The sequence below is a fragment of the Elgaria multicarinata genome, chromosome 11 (assembly GCF_023053635.1).
Source record: "Elgaria multicarinata webbii isolate HBS135686 ecotype San Diego chromosome 11, rElgMul1.1.pri, whole genome shotgun sequence".
Lineage (NCBI taxonomy): Eukaryota > Metazoa > Chordata > Lepidosauria > Squamata > Anguidae > Elgaria > Elgaria multicarinata.
Genome location: NC_086181.1, coordinates 41,497,193 through 41,513,124, shown reverse-complemented (window position 1 = coordinate 41,513,124; position 15,932 = coordinate 41,497,193). Strand labels below are relative to the sequence as shown.

The 15,932-nt window shown below is 45.4% G+C and overlaps 1 protein-coding gene across 1 annotated transcript; it reads right to left on the bottom strand.

The window, feature by feature from the left end:
* Window positions 1–228: 228 nt before the first annotated feature.
* LOC134405902 (vomeronasal type-2 receptor 26-like) lies at window positions 229–15,288 on the bottom strand (the record flags this gene model as incomplete). The annotated part of the gene is made up of 7 exons (XM_063137152.1): window positions 15,134–15,288; window positions 13,420–13,711; window positions 12,131–13,000; window positions 9,856–10,083; window positions 9,499–9,625; window positions 7,316–8,198; window positions 229–250 (listed from the first exon to the last, which is right to left on the bottom strand). Coding segments are annotated over exons 1-7 (2,577 nt in total), but the record flags the coding sequence as incomplete, so codon positions are not given.
* Between the last annotated feature and the right edge of the window lie 644 nt (window positions 15,289–15,932).

The window sequence follows — 15,932 nt, the reverse complement described above, 5'->3', positions numbered from 1 at the left end:
CTGGTCTTGCATGTTGCCTCGGCGCCATGGGCGTGAGGGACTTAATATTAAAGGTTTAAATAGGGCGGTTCACAAGGTGAACAGAGAAATTAGAGAGTTTTGTGGGGAAAGCGGGGATGGGTCATCCCGCACCCCGATATTGCACCGGACAGAACAGAGCTTTATAGGGCAGATGGAGTCCACCTTTCCGATGCAGGAAATGATAATTTCCTGCAGGATCTGAGTGTGGGACTGCGGGATTTTTTCCCTGGTCGGTGGGGGAAAGAGGACCTAAGCTGAGGCTTGGTCCCCTTTTGTGGCAGGAAGGTGCGGGAATCTAAACCTAAGACAGGGACGGTGAGCCCACTGGCACCCTGGGCGGTGAGCTGCATAGCCAGAGGACCTGCTCCTCGGGGTTGTGCGGCTTGCGAGTCAGGCTATGGCGTGCAGTTGGAGACCATACTGACTGCATCTACCCACTGTCCCTTATGGCAGTGGGCGGGGGCTGCAGTGGGATGGTCTCTCCACACTCTCAGAGTGTCGTACAGGCAGGGAGCCGGTGAAACGGCTTCTTGCCTGGAGAGTGGCTCGCCCTTTGGCAGGCAGTAGGCCTGAGTAGATGTGAGATTCCCGCACTGTCACACTCAGATCCGGGGAGGGTTGGATTAACAGAATTATTCAATAAAAGAGGCCCTAGTTATACCCAATGCTCTGGTGTCTGTGTCTTCTTTCATGCGTCCTCCCTCACCCACAATAGAAAATGCCTATCACGTTTCTTGTTTCTCTATTTTAATTGGGATGACTCTGAGAAGGACCAAACTTCCGGCTTTTGTTCACAGGCAGTACTCCTGTACATTTGATAAGAGAAGTTGATCTTCATGTTTTTGTCCTTATAAGCTGCTCCCTGGTGTTCATCTCAGGCTTCAAGCGAATAATGTAACATTTTGGAGGAAAGATACAGCCTAACAACCCAGCACTAGAAGCTAAGATAGTGAAGATCTCCACAGCTACGATGTATTTGCCCTTGGTGCTCAGGTAGGTTGGAACAAAAGACAGCCAAACACTGCAGAACATCGGCATACTATGGGTGATACATTTGGATTCATTAAAGGTAGGGCTGTGCACGGACCCCCCGATCTGCTCTGGATCCCGAACCGCAACTTCCAGATCGAGTCTGCTCTACCATGCACCAATCCGCCTATGGTCTGCTCCGCTCCGCGGTGGGGCTCTGGATCTGGATCGGAGCTCTGCGTTTCCCCCCCCCCATAGACTTGCACTGAAAATCAAATGCTTGTAAGTTTTTTACTTTTAATGTTAGAAACCTCAAAATCAGCACCACAAGAGCTTATACATGCATCCACATTCATGGCCAGTTTGAAGCAAATCTGAGCATCCAGTGATTTGTGGCAAATATGTAAATACCCCCCACCCCATTTTCAGAAATGCAAGTATCTCTTTCATTTTTCAAGATACAAATTTGAAAATGGGCACTATTATTTATTTATTTATTTATTTATTTTAGAGTATTTTTATCCCGCCCCTCAGCCAAAAGGCTCTTGGAGCAGCTGACAATTTATCAATAAAGAAGACAGTCCCTGCCATCAGGCTTACATTCTAAAAAAGACACAAAGCACAAGGAAAAAGGGATGGGGAGGGAAGAAGGAAACTATCTCAGGTTCCACCTAGATACACGTTCTTGCCAAGTTTCAAGGAAATCCAACCATTCCCTGATTTTTAGCGATTTAAAAAAAAGCTTTTTAACCCTCCACCCTAACCCCAATTAACAAAACTTTCTACATCTCCATCACTTTTAACGTTATAGAAACCTCAAAACTGGCACCATGAGAGCTTATCCATGTATCCACATTCATGGCCAGTTTGAAGCAAATCCAAGCATCCAGTGATTTTTTTGGCGAATATGTAAAAATCCACCACCCCATTTTCAGAAATGTATCTATGAATTGTAGGGAATATTTAAAGATAAACCTAAATAAGAATCTTCAACACTTCAAAAATTAACAAGGAACTTCAACAGGGTGAGCGCAGCAGCAATGCAGCTGCCTTTTCATCACCAGGAAGGACTAATGCCCTGAGTCAAAGCAAGACACCCACAAACCAGCCCTGTGAGGTTGGCACAGAAGAGGAGAGGCAGCAGCAGGTGGCAGCTATGCCCTGGCCTGAAACACTGGGAGCAAGCATACAAGAGGCTTGTGGGGTGACCCACACAGCCCATCTACATCTCCCAGGCACCAGGAGGGCAGAGTGGCAGGCAGAGAGGTGACACACACACACACACACACACACACGATATGCCATAGATCCATGGGGAAGTAAGTCCCAGGCAGCAGATCCCAATACTCCACAATGACAGCACCCAGGCGGAGGTAGGAAAGCAGGCATGCAGCAGACAATTCTGGGGGCACAAGTAAGTGAGCCAAGGATTGTTTCCACTTTCCAAGCCATCAAAGCCAGTTAAGCAAACCAGCCCTGTGAGGTGAGAATAGCACAGAGAGATCCCTTTTGCATCCCATAACTAATAGCAGACATTTCTGGTGGCACAAGGAAGTGAGCCAAGGATTGTTTCAAAGCCAGTAATGCAAACCATCCATGTGAGGCGGGAGCAGCACAGAGAGATGCCTTTCCTTTTGCATCCCATAACTAGGAGGCTAGGAGGATAAGAGTAAAGCTTTGTGATCCTTGCTTCAGAGTTGATTGACTGCACTGTGATCATAGCCATTATTAAACAATGGCTGGCTGGCTGCCTGCCTGCCTGCCTGCCTGCCTGCCTGCCTTCCCCCCGAGGTGCTGCTGTGGTGGGGCATCTGTTGGGACTGACTCCCCCATAGATCTATGGCATATCTCTGCCTGCCTCTCTGCCCACCTGGTGCCTGGGAGCTGCACTACATGATGGGCTTTGTGGTTTGTACCCACCAGCCTCTGGCATGCTTGCTCCCAGTCCTACTCCTCTGTGCCCACCTCGCAGGGTTGGTTTGCAATGCGTTACTGCTGGCTTAGAAAGAAACAAACAATCCTTGCCTCACTTCCTTGTGCCCCAAGAAATGTCTGCTGCCTAGCTGCCTGGCTGCCTTCCCTCTCTCCTCCTCCTGGGAGCTGCACTACATGATGGGCTTTGTAGTTCGTGCCCACCAGCCTCCAGCATGCTTGATGCCAGTCCCCCTCCTCTGTGCCCGCCTCGCAGGGATGGTTTGTGTGTGTGTTGCTTTGAATCAGGGGATAAGTCCTTCCTGCGCTCACTTAGACTTTTTGACGTTCCAAATAAATTTTTCAAGTGTGGAAGAAGGGTTTAAGGTAATCTTCTCCCCAATTCATATTTAGGGCTATCTGCTCCCCAATTCATGGCATGTTGGGATTTCCTTTGAAATGGCTCCATTGAGCTGCCTGCAGCTTTACATCACTGAGATATTGGGGTGTCCGATATTCAAAAAATCCCCAAAAATCAGGGGATGCTTGGATTGGCTTGAGGCTTGGCATGCATGTGTATACATGCATCAGGTGTCATGGTGTCTAATTTGACATTTCTTACATGAAAATTGACAGAGATACCGAAAGGGGTGTGAATTGGGGTTAGGGGTGATGCGTTATTTTTATTTATGTATTTATTTATTTATTACATTTTTATACCGACCAATAGCCGAAGCTCTCTGGGCGGTTCACAAAAGTTAAAACCATCGTAAAACAAACAACAGGTTAAAAGCACAAATACAAAATACAGTATAAAAAGCACAACCAGGATAAAACTACATAGCAAAATTGATATAAGATTAAAATACAGAGTTAGAACAGTAGAATTTAAATTTAAGTTAAAATTAAGTGTTACAATATCGAGAGAATAAAAAGGACTTCAGCTGGCGATGAAAGCAGTACAGTGTAGGCACCAGGCAGACCTCTCTGGGGAGCTCATTCCACAACTGGGGTGCCACAGCATAGAAAGCCCTCCTTCTAGTTCCCACCTGCCACACTTTCTTTGGCAGGGGCTCACAGAGAAGGGCCCCTGTAGATCATCTTAAGGTCCGGGCAGGTACATATGGGAGGAGGCATTCCTTCAGATAACCTGGCCCCAAGCCGTTTAGGGCTTTAAATGTTAATACCAGCACTATGAATTGAGCCTGGACCTGGACTGGCAGTCAATGAAGCTGGAAAAGGACTGGCGTAATGTGGTCTCGTCGGCCAGTCCCTGTTAGTAAACGTGCTGCCCTGCTTTGTTGAAGTTTCTGGACCATTTTCAAAGGCAGCCCCATGTACAACACATTGCAGTAATCCAAACGAGAGGTTATCAGAGCATGGATAACTGTAGCTAGGCTACCTCTGTCCAGATAAGGGAGTAGTTGGATTATTATTATTATTATTATTATTATTATTATTATTATTATTATTATTATTATTATTTTATATAGCACCATCAATGTACATCAACCTAAGCTGATAAAAGGTGCTCTTTGCCACTGAGTTCACCTGTGCCTCAAGTGACAGTTCTGGAGCCAAGAGCACCCCCAAAGTATGGACCCGATCCTTTAGGGAGAGTGCAACCCCGTCCAGGACAGGGCAAACATCACCTCGCCGGACAGATGAACCACCCGCTAACAGTCCCTCCGTCTTGTCTGGATTGAGTCTCAGTTTGTTAGCCCTCATCCAGTCCATTCCCTTGCCCAGGCACTGGTTCAGAACAGTCACTGCCTCACCTGGGTTTGATGAAAAGGAAAGGTTTTAGCTGGGTATCATCCACATATTGATGACACCTCAGTCCGCATCTCCAGATAACTTCCCCCAGGGTCTTCATGTATATGTTAAACAGCATAGGGGATAAGATAGAGCCCTGTGGAACCCCAGGGTTTAGGAGCTACAGCACAGAGTAATAATCCCCCAGCACCACCTTCTGGAATCGGCCATCCAAGTAGGAGCGGAACCACTGCAATGCAATACCTCCCACTCCCAACTCAGACAATCTATCGAGAAGGATACCATGGTCGATGGTATCGAAGGCCGCTGAGAGGTCCAGGAGAACCAACAGGGTCGCACTCCCCCTGTCTCTCTCCCGGCAGAGGTCATCCCACAGGGCGACCAAGGCAGTTTCCGTTCCAAAACCAGGCCTGAAACCTGATTGAAATAGATCTAGATAATCTGTTTCATTCAAGAGTGACTGGAGTTGTCCTGCAACCACCTGCTCAAACACCTTGGCCAGGAAAGGGATATTAGCCACCGGCCTGTCGTTGTTAACGTCCTCCGGGTCCAGATTAGGCTTCTTCAGTTAGAGGTTAAAGCCCCGCCAAAAATCAGGGGATGATATGATTTGCTTGAAACTTGCCATGAATGTGGATCTAGATGGCATCTGTGAGGGCGCCTGCTTCCAAGTTTTTATGTGTCCAAATGTTGGAGTAAATCCCATGTCTTAAAATGGGGTGTCTGATTTTCAAAAATTCCCCGAAAATCAGGGGATGTTTGAATTTCCTTGAGGCTTGGCATGCATGTGTATAAATGGATATGCTATCATGCTGCTGAGCTTGAGGTTTCTTACGTTAACAGGAAAAAAGTTGTAGGCTTTTTTGGATTTCAATGCAAGTCTGGGGGGGGGGAATCTGGAAGAGAAGCGGATTGGTGGGTTCGTGCACACCACTAGTGGGTACCTTGCAGTGGTGCATTGCCTATTAGTTATTTTACTTAGTATATGATTTAAGGTTGTGCATGTGAATTTACTGGGGCTACTGCTTCAAAACACTGAAAAAAGTCCAATCAAAAGACAGGGTCACTGCAATTTATATAGAAAATCCAACACAGCTGTAGAATTATACAAAAGGCTTGCATTTATAATTATTACAGAAATAAATTGTCAGATTCAGAACATATGCTTGATATTTGATATGTGAAGGCTATACAATTATGCAAATGAAAGGAAAGTTTTGAATTCCTACACTTCAGAAGGACACTATTATGACATACCAGAAGGGAAGAATGAAAACCATTTATGAATTATGATAGGGCTGATTTTGCTATGGAGGAGGAATGTTTCCAATACTTTTAAAGGAATATATCTTACTGAACATTTACTGTGGTGCCCCCCCTCTCTCCCCCCAGAGCTGTTTCCACCCTATCTATACCAGCTGGCTCAATTCCAGTGTCAACACATTTTAATGAGACATTGTACTGTTTCCTGAAATAGGGATGGGTGAATTTGTTATCTTTGGCTTCTCTTCCGTTTTGATTGATTTTTAATCAAAACTATTGTTTCATCAAATTATGAAAAAAAATGTTCATTTTGATAAATTCTTATCTAAAAATAAACTGGAAACATGCATACACATCTGTTCCAGCTCATACGGTTGATATAAAATGAAAATTATATGATACACTAGCTGCACCCAGCGTAACATACGCCGTTGTAGCATATCTTAACAATGCTGCCCCTCGCCTGACTCCTCCGGACTTTCCAAGGTAAACCTCAACCCTTTCTGCCTCTTCGCTCCCCCCCACCATGAAGGGGGCAGCACCATGGTCCAGAGCATGAGCAAGGCACGGCTGGGCCTGGGGCTATCAGGAGGCAAGCAGCCTCCCACCCAGCCACCAAGGGCCCTGGCCATGCCTCACTCATACTCTGGAACATGGTGCTGCCCACTTCATGGGGTTGGGGAGTGAAGAGGCAGAAAGGGGGGAGGTTTACCTTGGAAATCCCGGAGAAGTCGGGTGAGGGGCAGCTTTGTTAAGATATGCTACAACGGCGTATGTTACGCCGTGAGCAGCTAGTATATCATATAATTTTCATTTTATATCAAATGTATTTTGAGCAGCAGAAAGTAAGAGCATCCTGATCATGCTTGTACAGAAGCATTAAGATATTACGTGTTGTTACTGTTGCTTAGCAACCTGTATCAGCTGAAGCCTGTACGGAAACATACCTAAGCGACAAAATGGAGACAGCAGAGGAAGGAACATCAAGTTTGGTTATTGATTTTGTGGTGGCCATCAGGAATGGTGAATGAAGACATAGTTCTGGGAGAGGAAGAGTAATATTGATAGTTGGACTCAGCTGACACAGCTGTTGGTCCAAGTTGGGTCTCCTTGGAAACAGCTGCTGAGTTAATCCATTCTGGGAAAGGAGGAGTGAAAGAACATTTGTCTGAAGCGAGGCTAACATGAAAGGTCTCAATGTCCTACTTCTAAGCCCTCTGGTGATAGACAGAGATGATAGGTGAATTCTGTAACATGAGTTGAACACGGTTGTCTGATATCTTTTAAAATTACCCCCACTGTCTCAATGCATTGGACACCAGGGAAGTAATATATTGAACTGTAAAGTTTGATGCTCTAATTCTTTCTCCCCATTATCAGTTCCCTGTTGTTCAGCTCAGGCTTGAAGAGAAGAATGTAACATTTTGGAGAGAAGATACAGCCTAACAACCCAGCACTAGAAGCTAAGATAGAGAAGATCTCCACTGCGACCATGTATTTGCCCTTGGTGCTCAGGTAGGCTGGAAAAAATGACAACCAAACACTGCAGAACATCAGCATACTAAAGGTGATAAATTTGGATTCATTAAAGGTGTCTGGCAAATTCCTAGCTAAGAAAGCCACGGAAAAGCTGATGATGGACAATAGTGCCATGTAGCCTAGGACAAGATAAAACATGATGGCAGAACCTACATGACATTGCATAGTGATTTCTTCAGGGACTGACTGCATGTCTAAATCCAGGAATGGGGGAGAGGTTGTGAGCCACACAACACAAATGCCAACTTGAATGAGGGAGCAAGAAAGAATAATGGAGGTGGCCAGTCTTTTTCCCACCCACTTCCTCATGGTAGACCCTGGCTTGTTGGCCATGAAAGCTACAACCACAGTAATGGTTTTGGCCAACACACATGAAATAGCCACTGAGAAGATCAAACCAAAAACTGGTTGTTGAAGAAGGCAAGTCAGTTTCTCAGGCTTTCCGAGGAACAACAAAGAAGAGAGGAAGCAAAGCAGGAGAGAGACGAGGAGAGTGTAAGTGAGGCCCCGATTGTTGGCTTTGACTATTGGGGTATCCCTGTGCTTAATAAAGGTGTGCAGCACCAAGATTGTGATCAAGGAAAAAGAAACAGCAATGGAAGCTAAACTTTTCCCTAAGGGTTCTTCAAAGGACAGGAAGCTTATGACTTTTGGGATGCATTCATCTTGGTCTTTGTTTGGATATAGATCTTCTGGGCATTCAGAGCAGTCATCAGGGGCTGAAAAAGAAAGAAATGGGTTCTCATCTGAATGCTGAGTTATGTGAACTTAGGGCTTTGCTAGACGAGGCCTTTGCGCACCTTGAGACCCGGTTTCCCTGATGACGCACAGGGGAATCCGGGCCCAGGCCACACTGAGGCCTCCTCTAACGAGCCATAAGCAAAGTCGCTTATGGCGTGCCTTTTTCGCAGCCCCAGCCTCAGGCTGGAGCTGCAAAATGTCTAGCTACTTCCATGGCCTTTTGCGGCTACTCGTTTACTCGCGAGTAGCCACAGAAAGCCGCGGACCTGGCACAGCACTCATACGAGCGCTGTGCCCATCGTGCCGGGGTGTGTGTGATCCAGGGGGGAGATGGGGGAGGAAAGGCTGGACCGGCAGGAGAGGGGAGGGCGGGGGGCGACAAACAGGAGATCGCAAAGGGGGACAGAGGGCGATGAACAGGAGATCGCGAGGGAGGGCGGGGGCCAACGAACAGGAGATCGCGAGGGAGAGTGGGGGGCGACGAACAGGAGATCGCGAGGGTGGGCGGATGGGGTGGGCTTACATAAAAAAAAACTTACCTTCTCCGGAGTCTTCGGGCCGCACCTGGCCCCTTTAAACTAAAAAAAAATGGCGGACGCTGCAGGGCTTGCGTCGTCCCTGCGCGTCCGGCGTCTGGAAGCTGAGGCGGCGCACGCTAACGTTAGTGTGCCTTGGCCCCGCCTCCCTGCCAGGATAAGCCGGCAGGTCTAGCAAAGTCCTTAGTTATGTGAACCCTTTCCACCACTAACTTCATTTGATTTCATCAGTTCTTCTGCAGAGAACTATCTTATGGTTTCAAATTCTGAGTTTGTCTTGTCCGCAATTACTTTGGTATACTAGAGGGATACTCCCAAATCCCAAAAGTCGTTACAGTACATGCACATGGTGGGAGCTCCCTCTTCCAGTGTGTTGAAGGACATTAATCTTAGGGCTCAACTACACCAAGCAGCATAGTCCACTATGAAAGCAGTATGAACATGGTATATGAAAGGCAGGAGCCACACTACTGATTTATAGTGTCATTAAAGTGCACTGACAACTGTTGGGGCCCATGACACCTCTACACCAAGCAGGATATAACACAACAGAAGTGGTCTGAAAGCAGTATATGGTATGTGTCATGGCAATAGTTCTCAGTGCACTTCAATACCACTATGAAGAATTAGTATGGCTTCTGCTTTTTATACACTGCTTTCATACCGCTTTCATAGTGGGATATCCTGCTGGGTGTAGATGAGCCCTTAGTTACTGTTATACATGGTGCATCATATCACCTACTAGTTTGATTTGAAATCTTCCCTTTTGGACATGGATTACAATCGTAACAGCAAAACTTCTTCCCTTCCACCTTTGTCTTCCGATATCCAGGTTGGCAGGAATCACTACAGACAGAAATTGGCAGGATCTGTATTTAAAGATGTACAGTAATTATGATGAGAGTGTACAATAGGTGTCAGCAGGTATACAAATAAACTGGTGATCATTTGGAATGGACGAGTGCAGATAACAGTGAATGCAACAGTCAACCAGAACTTTCCAGATCATTTGAGCAATCCAGTCGTGAAAGTGATATTTCTTATTTTTTACTCATAATGATGTCCCCACCAAGAACATTTAGTATCATAAAATCCACACCTGATTATAGCCCCTGTGCCAAACAATCATGTCCTTATTAATGGTGAATTCTTCTCCTTCAAGACCATTGGGATCAACCCATCCAATTTTAACTTTAAGGAAGGAGCTGTTTGGAAATGTAACCAAGTTTGTAATATCAAATCCCCCTTGCATTTCCCTGTTATCATTCAAAGATATTTTTTCTCCAGCTGAGTTGTTAAATGAAAAGTGTTGAAGAAATTGGTGGAGCTAGTTGAGAGGGAAAGAGGGAGAGAGAGAGAAAATATTGTTTGCTTAATATAAAAAATAATCAAAACATCTTAACCTGTTAATATGGAGAACAATCCAGACTTTGCCCATTGCTAGATGAGGAGTTAGCGCGGTATGAGGCCCGGTGTCCCTCATAGAATCATAGAATCATAGAATAGCAGAGTTGGAAGGGGCCTACAAGGCCATCGAGTCCCACCCCCTGCCCAGCACTCCAGCCTATCAAGATCACTTTGAAGTTTGTTTCTGTCTTCCGCGGTATTAGCTAACCCACCCAATTTTGTTTCATCTGAAAATTTGATCAGCGTTCCCTGCACCTCCTCATCCAAATCATTAATAAAAATGTTGAAGAGCACTGGGCCCAGGACTGAGCCCTGTGGCACCCCACTCGTTGCCTCTCCCCAGTTTGAGAAGGTTCCATTGATAAGTACTCTTTGAGTCCGATTCTCTGCATCCAGATGATGCACAGGGGATCCCAGGGTCAGGACGGGCTAAGTCCTCCCTTGACCCAGGATAACTGAATGTGGTTATGGCCCGGCTTTTCTGCAGCCCCGGGCTGAGGCCAAGGCTGCAGAAGGTCTAGCAGGGTCCGTGGCTTTTCCTGGCTGCTCGCTTACTCGTGAGTAGCCGGGAGAAGCCGCGGACTTTGCACACCATTCCATAGGAGCACTGTGCCCATCGGGCTGGGGAGATCACGGGGCGGGGGGGAGATGGGTGCCGGGGGAAAGAGCGGACACGGCAGGAGAGAGGGGGGAGAGGAACGGGGACAGGGCATGGCAAGCGGGGATGGGCATGGTGAGCGGGGATGGGCATGGTGGATGGGGGGAGAAGAATTGGGACAGGGCATGGTGAGCAGGGGGAAGAAGAACGGTGACAGGGTATGGCGGAGGGGGGGAAGAAGAATGGGGACAGGGCATGGTGAGCGGGGGGAAGAAGAACAGGGACAGGGCATGGCTAGCGGGGGGAGAAGAACAGGGACAGGGCATGGCGAGTGGGGATGGGCATGGCGGACGGGGACAAGACATGGCAGATAGGGGGAGAAGAACAGGGACAGGGCATGGCGGATGGGGGAAGAAGAACAAGGAGAGGGCATGGCAAAGGGGTGAGAAGAACGGGGACAGGGCATGGTGAGTGGGGACGGACATGGCAGACGGGGGGAGAAGAACGGGGACAGGGCATGATGGATGGGAGGAAGAAGAACAGGGACAGGGCATGGTGGACGGGACAGAACATGGTGGATGGGGGAAGAAGAATGTGGACAGGGCATGGCGAGCGGGGGGGAGAAGAATGGCAACGGGCATGGCGGGTGGGGACAGGGCATGGCGAGCGGGGAGAGGACAGGTGAGCCAGTGGGCTGGGGGGCATCAGGCATTGTGGGGGGAGGAAATCAGGGGCAGGGGGAGTTGGGTAACCTTTTATTTATTTATTTTTTAAAAAACTTCTTACCTTTCCATTGGTGTGCTCCTGCGCACATGGCCCTTAAAGTCCTAAAAACACTGGACAACGTGACGGGGCTTTCCCTTACCCTGTCGCATGTTACGTCTAGAAAAGGGTGACAGCGCACGCTAGCTGTAGCGCAGCGTCGCTCCTACTTCCCACCGGATTATCTGGTAGGTCTAGCAAGGCCCTTAGTCACATGTAGAGTAAATCTACTAAAATCAATAGGACAAGTCAGACATGACAAAAACTTTTAATGTTTTCACCAAGGCCGTAGCTTGACCCTAGGTTTATCCTAGGATTGTCCTGGGGTCGAACCTGTTCAACTAAGTGCCACACAGGGCATCCAGAGCTCAGGCAGGGAGGAACCCGGGATGATACTGGGATAAACCTTAGATCTAGCTATGGCCTAAGTCTACTCTAAGGATAACTAGGGCTGAATTCCACCCATTCTTTTATGCACAAATATCCACTCTGAAAAAATGATTTTGTAATTTTCTTATTTTGTAGGTTACAATAACAGAATACCCTGAACACAGCATGGAGGATGTATGTGACCCCATTCACCAATTATTTGGGAAACAAGTGTTACCTGCCAAGGTTGCAGATTCTTTAGTTCAACACTTTTGGCACCCACCATTCCTCTGTGGTTGGCCCGAGATGAGCAAAGGGCATGTAAAGCGTGTGCTGCAGCATAAGCTGCATTATAAATACTGTAGCTGTGGCCGGTCATGGGCATTTCAAAAGCATGCGCAGGGAGGTTCTCCAGCCTCTCCTCCCCAGTGCATCTTCCAGAGACCTTGTAAGGTACCAGGGGATCTGGGAAAGAACAGTCAAATGCTTGTTCCCAGAACAGCTCCAGAAAGTCATCTGCTTTTGACCAATCAGGCTTTAGCATCTGAAGAAATTTCTCAAACCCAAAAAGTTCATTTGAGTGAATCTTGAAGTATATGGCGCCTTGGAACACTTGCAAATTGGAATCCCGGCTTACATCTGCTAGTATAAAATCAATCTGGGCTGTTATAATCCATACCTTTCCAACAAATATATTTTCCTTATGTTCAGGAATTTCTATTTCATATAAATGATAATACATATGCATTAAGGTATATATTTCACCATAGATGACAAATATTTTAGATTTCCCAAAATTGATAAGCCTGTAATAATTATTGGCTATAAAATTTCCTATACTTGGTTTAGTGTTAATACTTCTTCGGGCAGGGATTGGTATTGTGAAGTCTGAACAGATCCCATTCTCGGAAAGCAATGGCTCAAAGTCCTGCAGGAAACGTTCTCCTTGATCCTCATCCACCACAAAGAGCCCAACCCACATCCATCCGAAATACTTAAACAAGCGGATAATTCCCTTATACTGGTGGAATTCATTTGGAACCATGCGGTAAAAAGAGGGGAACTGCATCATTTCACTCTCTGCTTGGGCATATGAGCCATAGGTGAGCTGAAAGAATTGTCATCATCATCATCATCAGCAGCAGCAGCAGCTTCACAACCACCATCACCATCTGTGCTACTAGTATGCTATAATATGAGCAAAATAATAAATTCATCAAATATTATTGAAGCCACAATCAGACTGGGGATAAGTGAGAATCATGAATTCATCCAGAATATTAGGTCCCATTTAAAAACAACAACTCTTAGTTATTAATTTTTAGGAAATTTATGTGCATCCTAAGGGCATACTAAGAATGAGATTGTAGATTCCTGACTCTTATCCTTAAAAAAGTGGTGGGAGCAAAGTGTCAGTGGTGAAGGGCAGTTGTCCTTCCCAGTTCTACCTCTCTCCCATTTGCTGCCCCAACTGCTCCCATTGCTAGCCTGTAGAGATGTTGATTGACCCCCAAGAAAAGGTCTTACCTGTGGAATCTTGTAGATATTTAATAGTTTTGCCATGTGTAGTGAGGCATCAAAGGCAAGTGCCCCAATGATGGCTATTAGTTTTTTGTTGGCATCACATTCATAGTTGGGGACAAATCTGTGGGATTTGAAGAGAAGGTCCAGGGTGGTACGATAGGTCATCTGAGCATCGTTGTAGCTGTCATAGATGTGGAATCCAAGTGTGACATTCGGTAAGATCTTGGGATTCTTATTGATCTCATTGACAGCAAAATCCAAGGCCAAGATGTGCTGGTAGAACTTTGTCACCACCCTGCAAATCAAGACAAACAGCCTTTCATTGGAGAATTCTACTACACAAAAATTCTAATTGTATTTCTGCTTGGGCCTGATGGGTGTTGGAATCCAGCAACATTTGGAATGACACAGCTCCTCCACCCCTGCTTCAGCATCTGTGCATTAAATCCATGCTGCACATGACAATAATGCTGGTGTTCACGTTCCAGTTTGCCTTTAACTATGAAATCAGGCCACCATACATTTTTTTTAAAAAAACCAAAATCATTGCTAATTTTAAGAACACATTACGAGAGCAAGTTAAGAAGTAATTTTCAGTTAAGAAAGGATTATGAGAAAAAATGTGAGATTGTGGGAAAGGAGTGCAGAAAATTTAATTTGATGAAATGGTATTTATTATTATTATTATTATTATTATTATTATTATTATTATTATTATTATTATCATCTATTACATTTATATACCACCCCATAGCCGAAGCTCTCTGGACAGTTTACAAAAGTTAAAAACAGTGAACAATAGGAAAAAGGAAGTACAGAGCTATACAAGAGGGGGAAAGGTGTAGAAGTTAACCAGGTGAGAAAAAGTTCCGGATTTGTGTACATAATCGAAAAGAGAATAATGGGGAATCAAGGAAAAGGCATAGTAAGCAATGTAATGTCTAGGAGGCATTAACTTCTACCATTTAAATGCCTAGAAGGTGTTCTATTTCTAATACAGATAACTACTTGTGCAGTATTGAGTGGCTCACGTTTTCTACATGTTATCACATCACTGACAGATGAGTATATGTGGTCTATTGCTCCCAAATGGAACATCACATTCTTTGGCTGTAAGATTCATCATTTAGAGAAAGACGTTGGACCTCCAGTTAAACGTATCCTCACCTCGCAGTTGGACAGCTCCAGATCAGAGATCCAGGCAGCCAGACCCCCTAATCCAGGATATTGTAAGCTTTAAGAATCTCAAGCAGAACATTCTGATCTATTCCCACCCAATTGTTCCCTCCCTGCCCCCTGCCGCAGGTGATCCTCATCATTGTCCCTGTTCAGATGAAACACGAAGCCATGGTGATTAAGCACTGTCTAGTACTGACATCTACACTGATGAGTATTTTTATACAATTTTTGGCTGCTGCTTTATTTATTTTTTTAGATTTTTATGTCTTCTTGCTTGTTAGACTTAACCTGACTATTATTATTATTTTAAAAAAGTAAAAGCTTTTTCTTCTCCTAATTTTTCAAATTTCAATATAGTTTGTAATGTCTGCAAGTGGTGATACACATCCTGAGGAATTATTGCATTTAGAAGGAGAATGTATAAGCATATATGTCAAGTGTCGATCCTTTAAATGAAATTGTTATTTAGTGTTTGAGGTTTATGATCTGGCCAAATTGAAATGAAGCAGAAAGAAGGAGGAGGAGGAGAAATTCTTACATTCTTAATTCAGAGAACTCTTGCCAAGGACATTCCTTGAAATTAAATGCTGGTGAAAAGGTACGAATCTGAGAAACCATCCCACCGATAATGAAGTCCCCTGACTGATATGACTCAAATGCAAGAGGGGCAGGATCAATAGTGAGACAATTCATTGTATCGACTTCACACACCCAATGGAGAAGTAGCAGCAACAACAGTAACCCTGGAAATCCACTATTTTGATGGCAAGCCTTCTCTCTGGATGCAAACCGTCCTGCATCCATCTTCAGTTTATGCTTGGATTCAGGAGGCTACCTTGGCTGGCACCAGATTTTGCCAATGTACTTTGTAGTTGGAGACTTCTCTGCCTTCTCTATAGTAGCAACATGGTTACAAATGCCAACAGAGATTAGAAGCCTGGCCTAGAAAAGGGGAGGAAAAGCAACCACTGGAGATCAAAGTGACAGAGCCCTGCCTGCCTCTTGCCCTCAATGGCACACGTGGAGGGCTATTTGTAACGTGTTTCATGACAGTTTTCAGCTTTCTAAAAACCCATTGGACCTGGGGAAAACAAATTACAGTGGTTTCAGTAATGACAGGGAAGATAATCATTTCTTTTCTCTGAGTGGCAACATGGTTCACAAACATGTTTTTTTCAATTCTGAGAAAAGTTTGATTTGCTCATTAGTGGGGCAAAAAACAGATGGGTTTAACGTATCAGTCATGAGGAAAGAGCAGAAGTTATTTCTGGCCATCAGATGAAGTCATCAGCTTGGTGTAATGTTTCCTGGTGAAATGAAGCCCACACTGCAGCTCC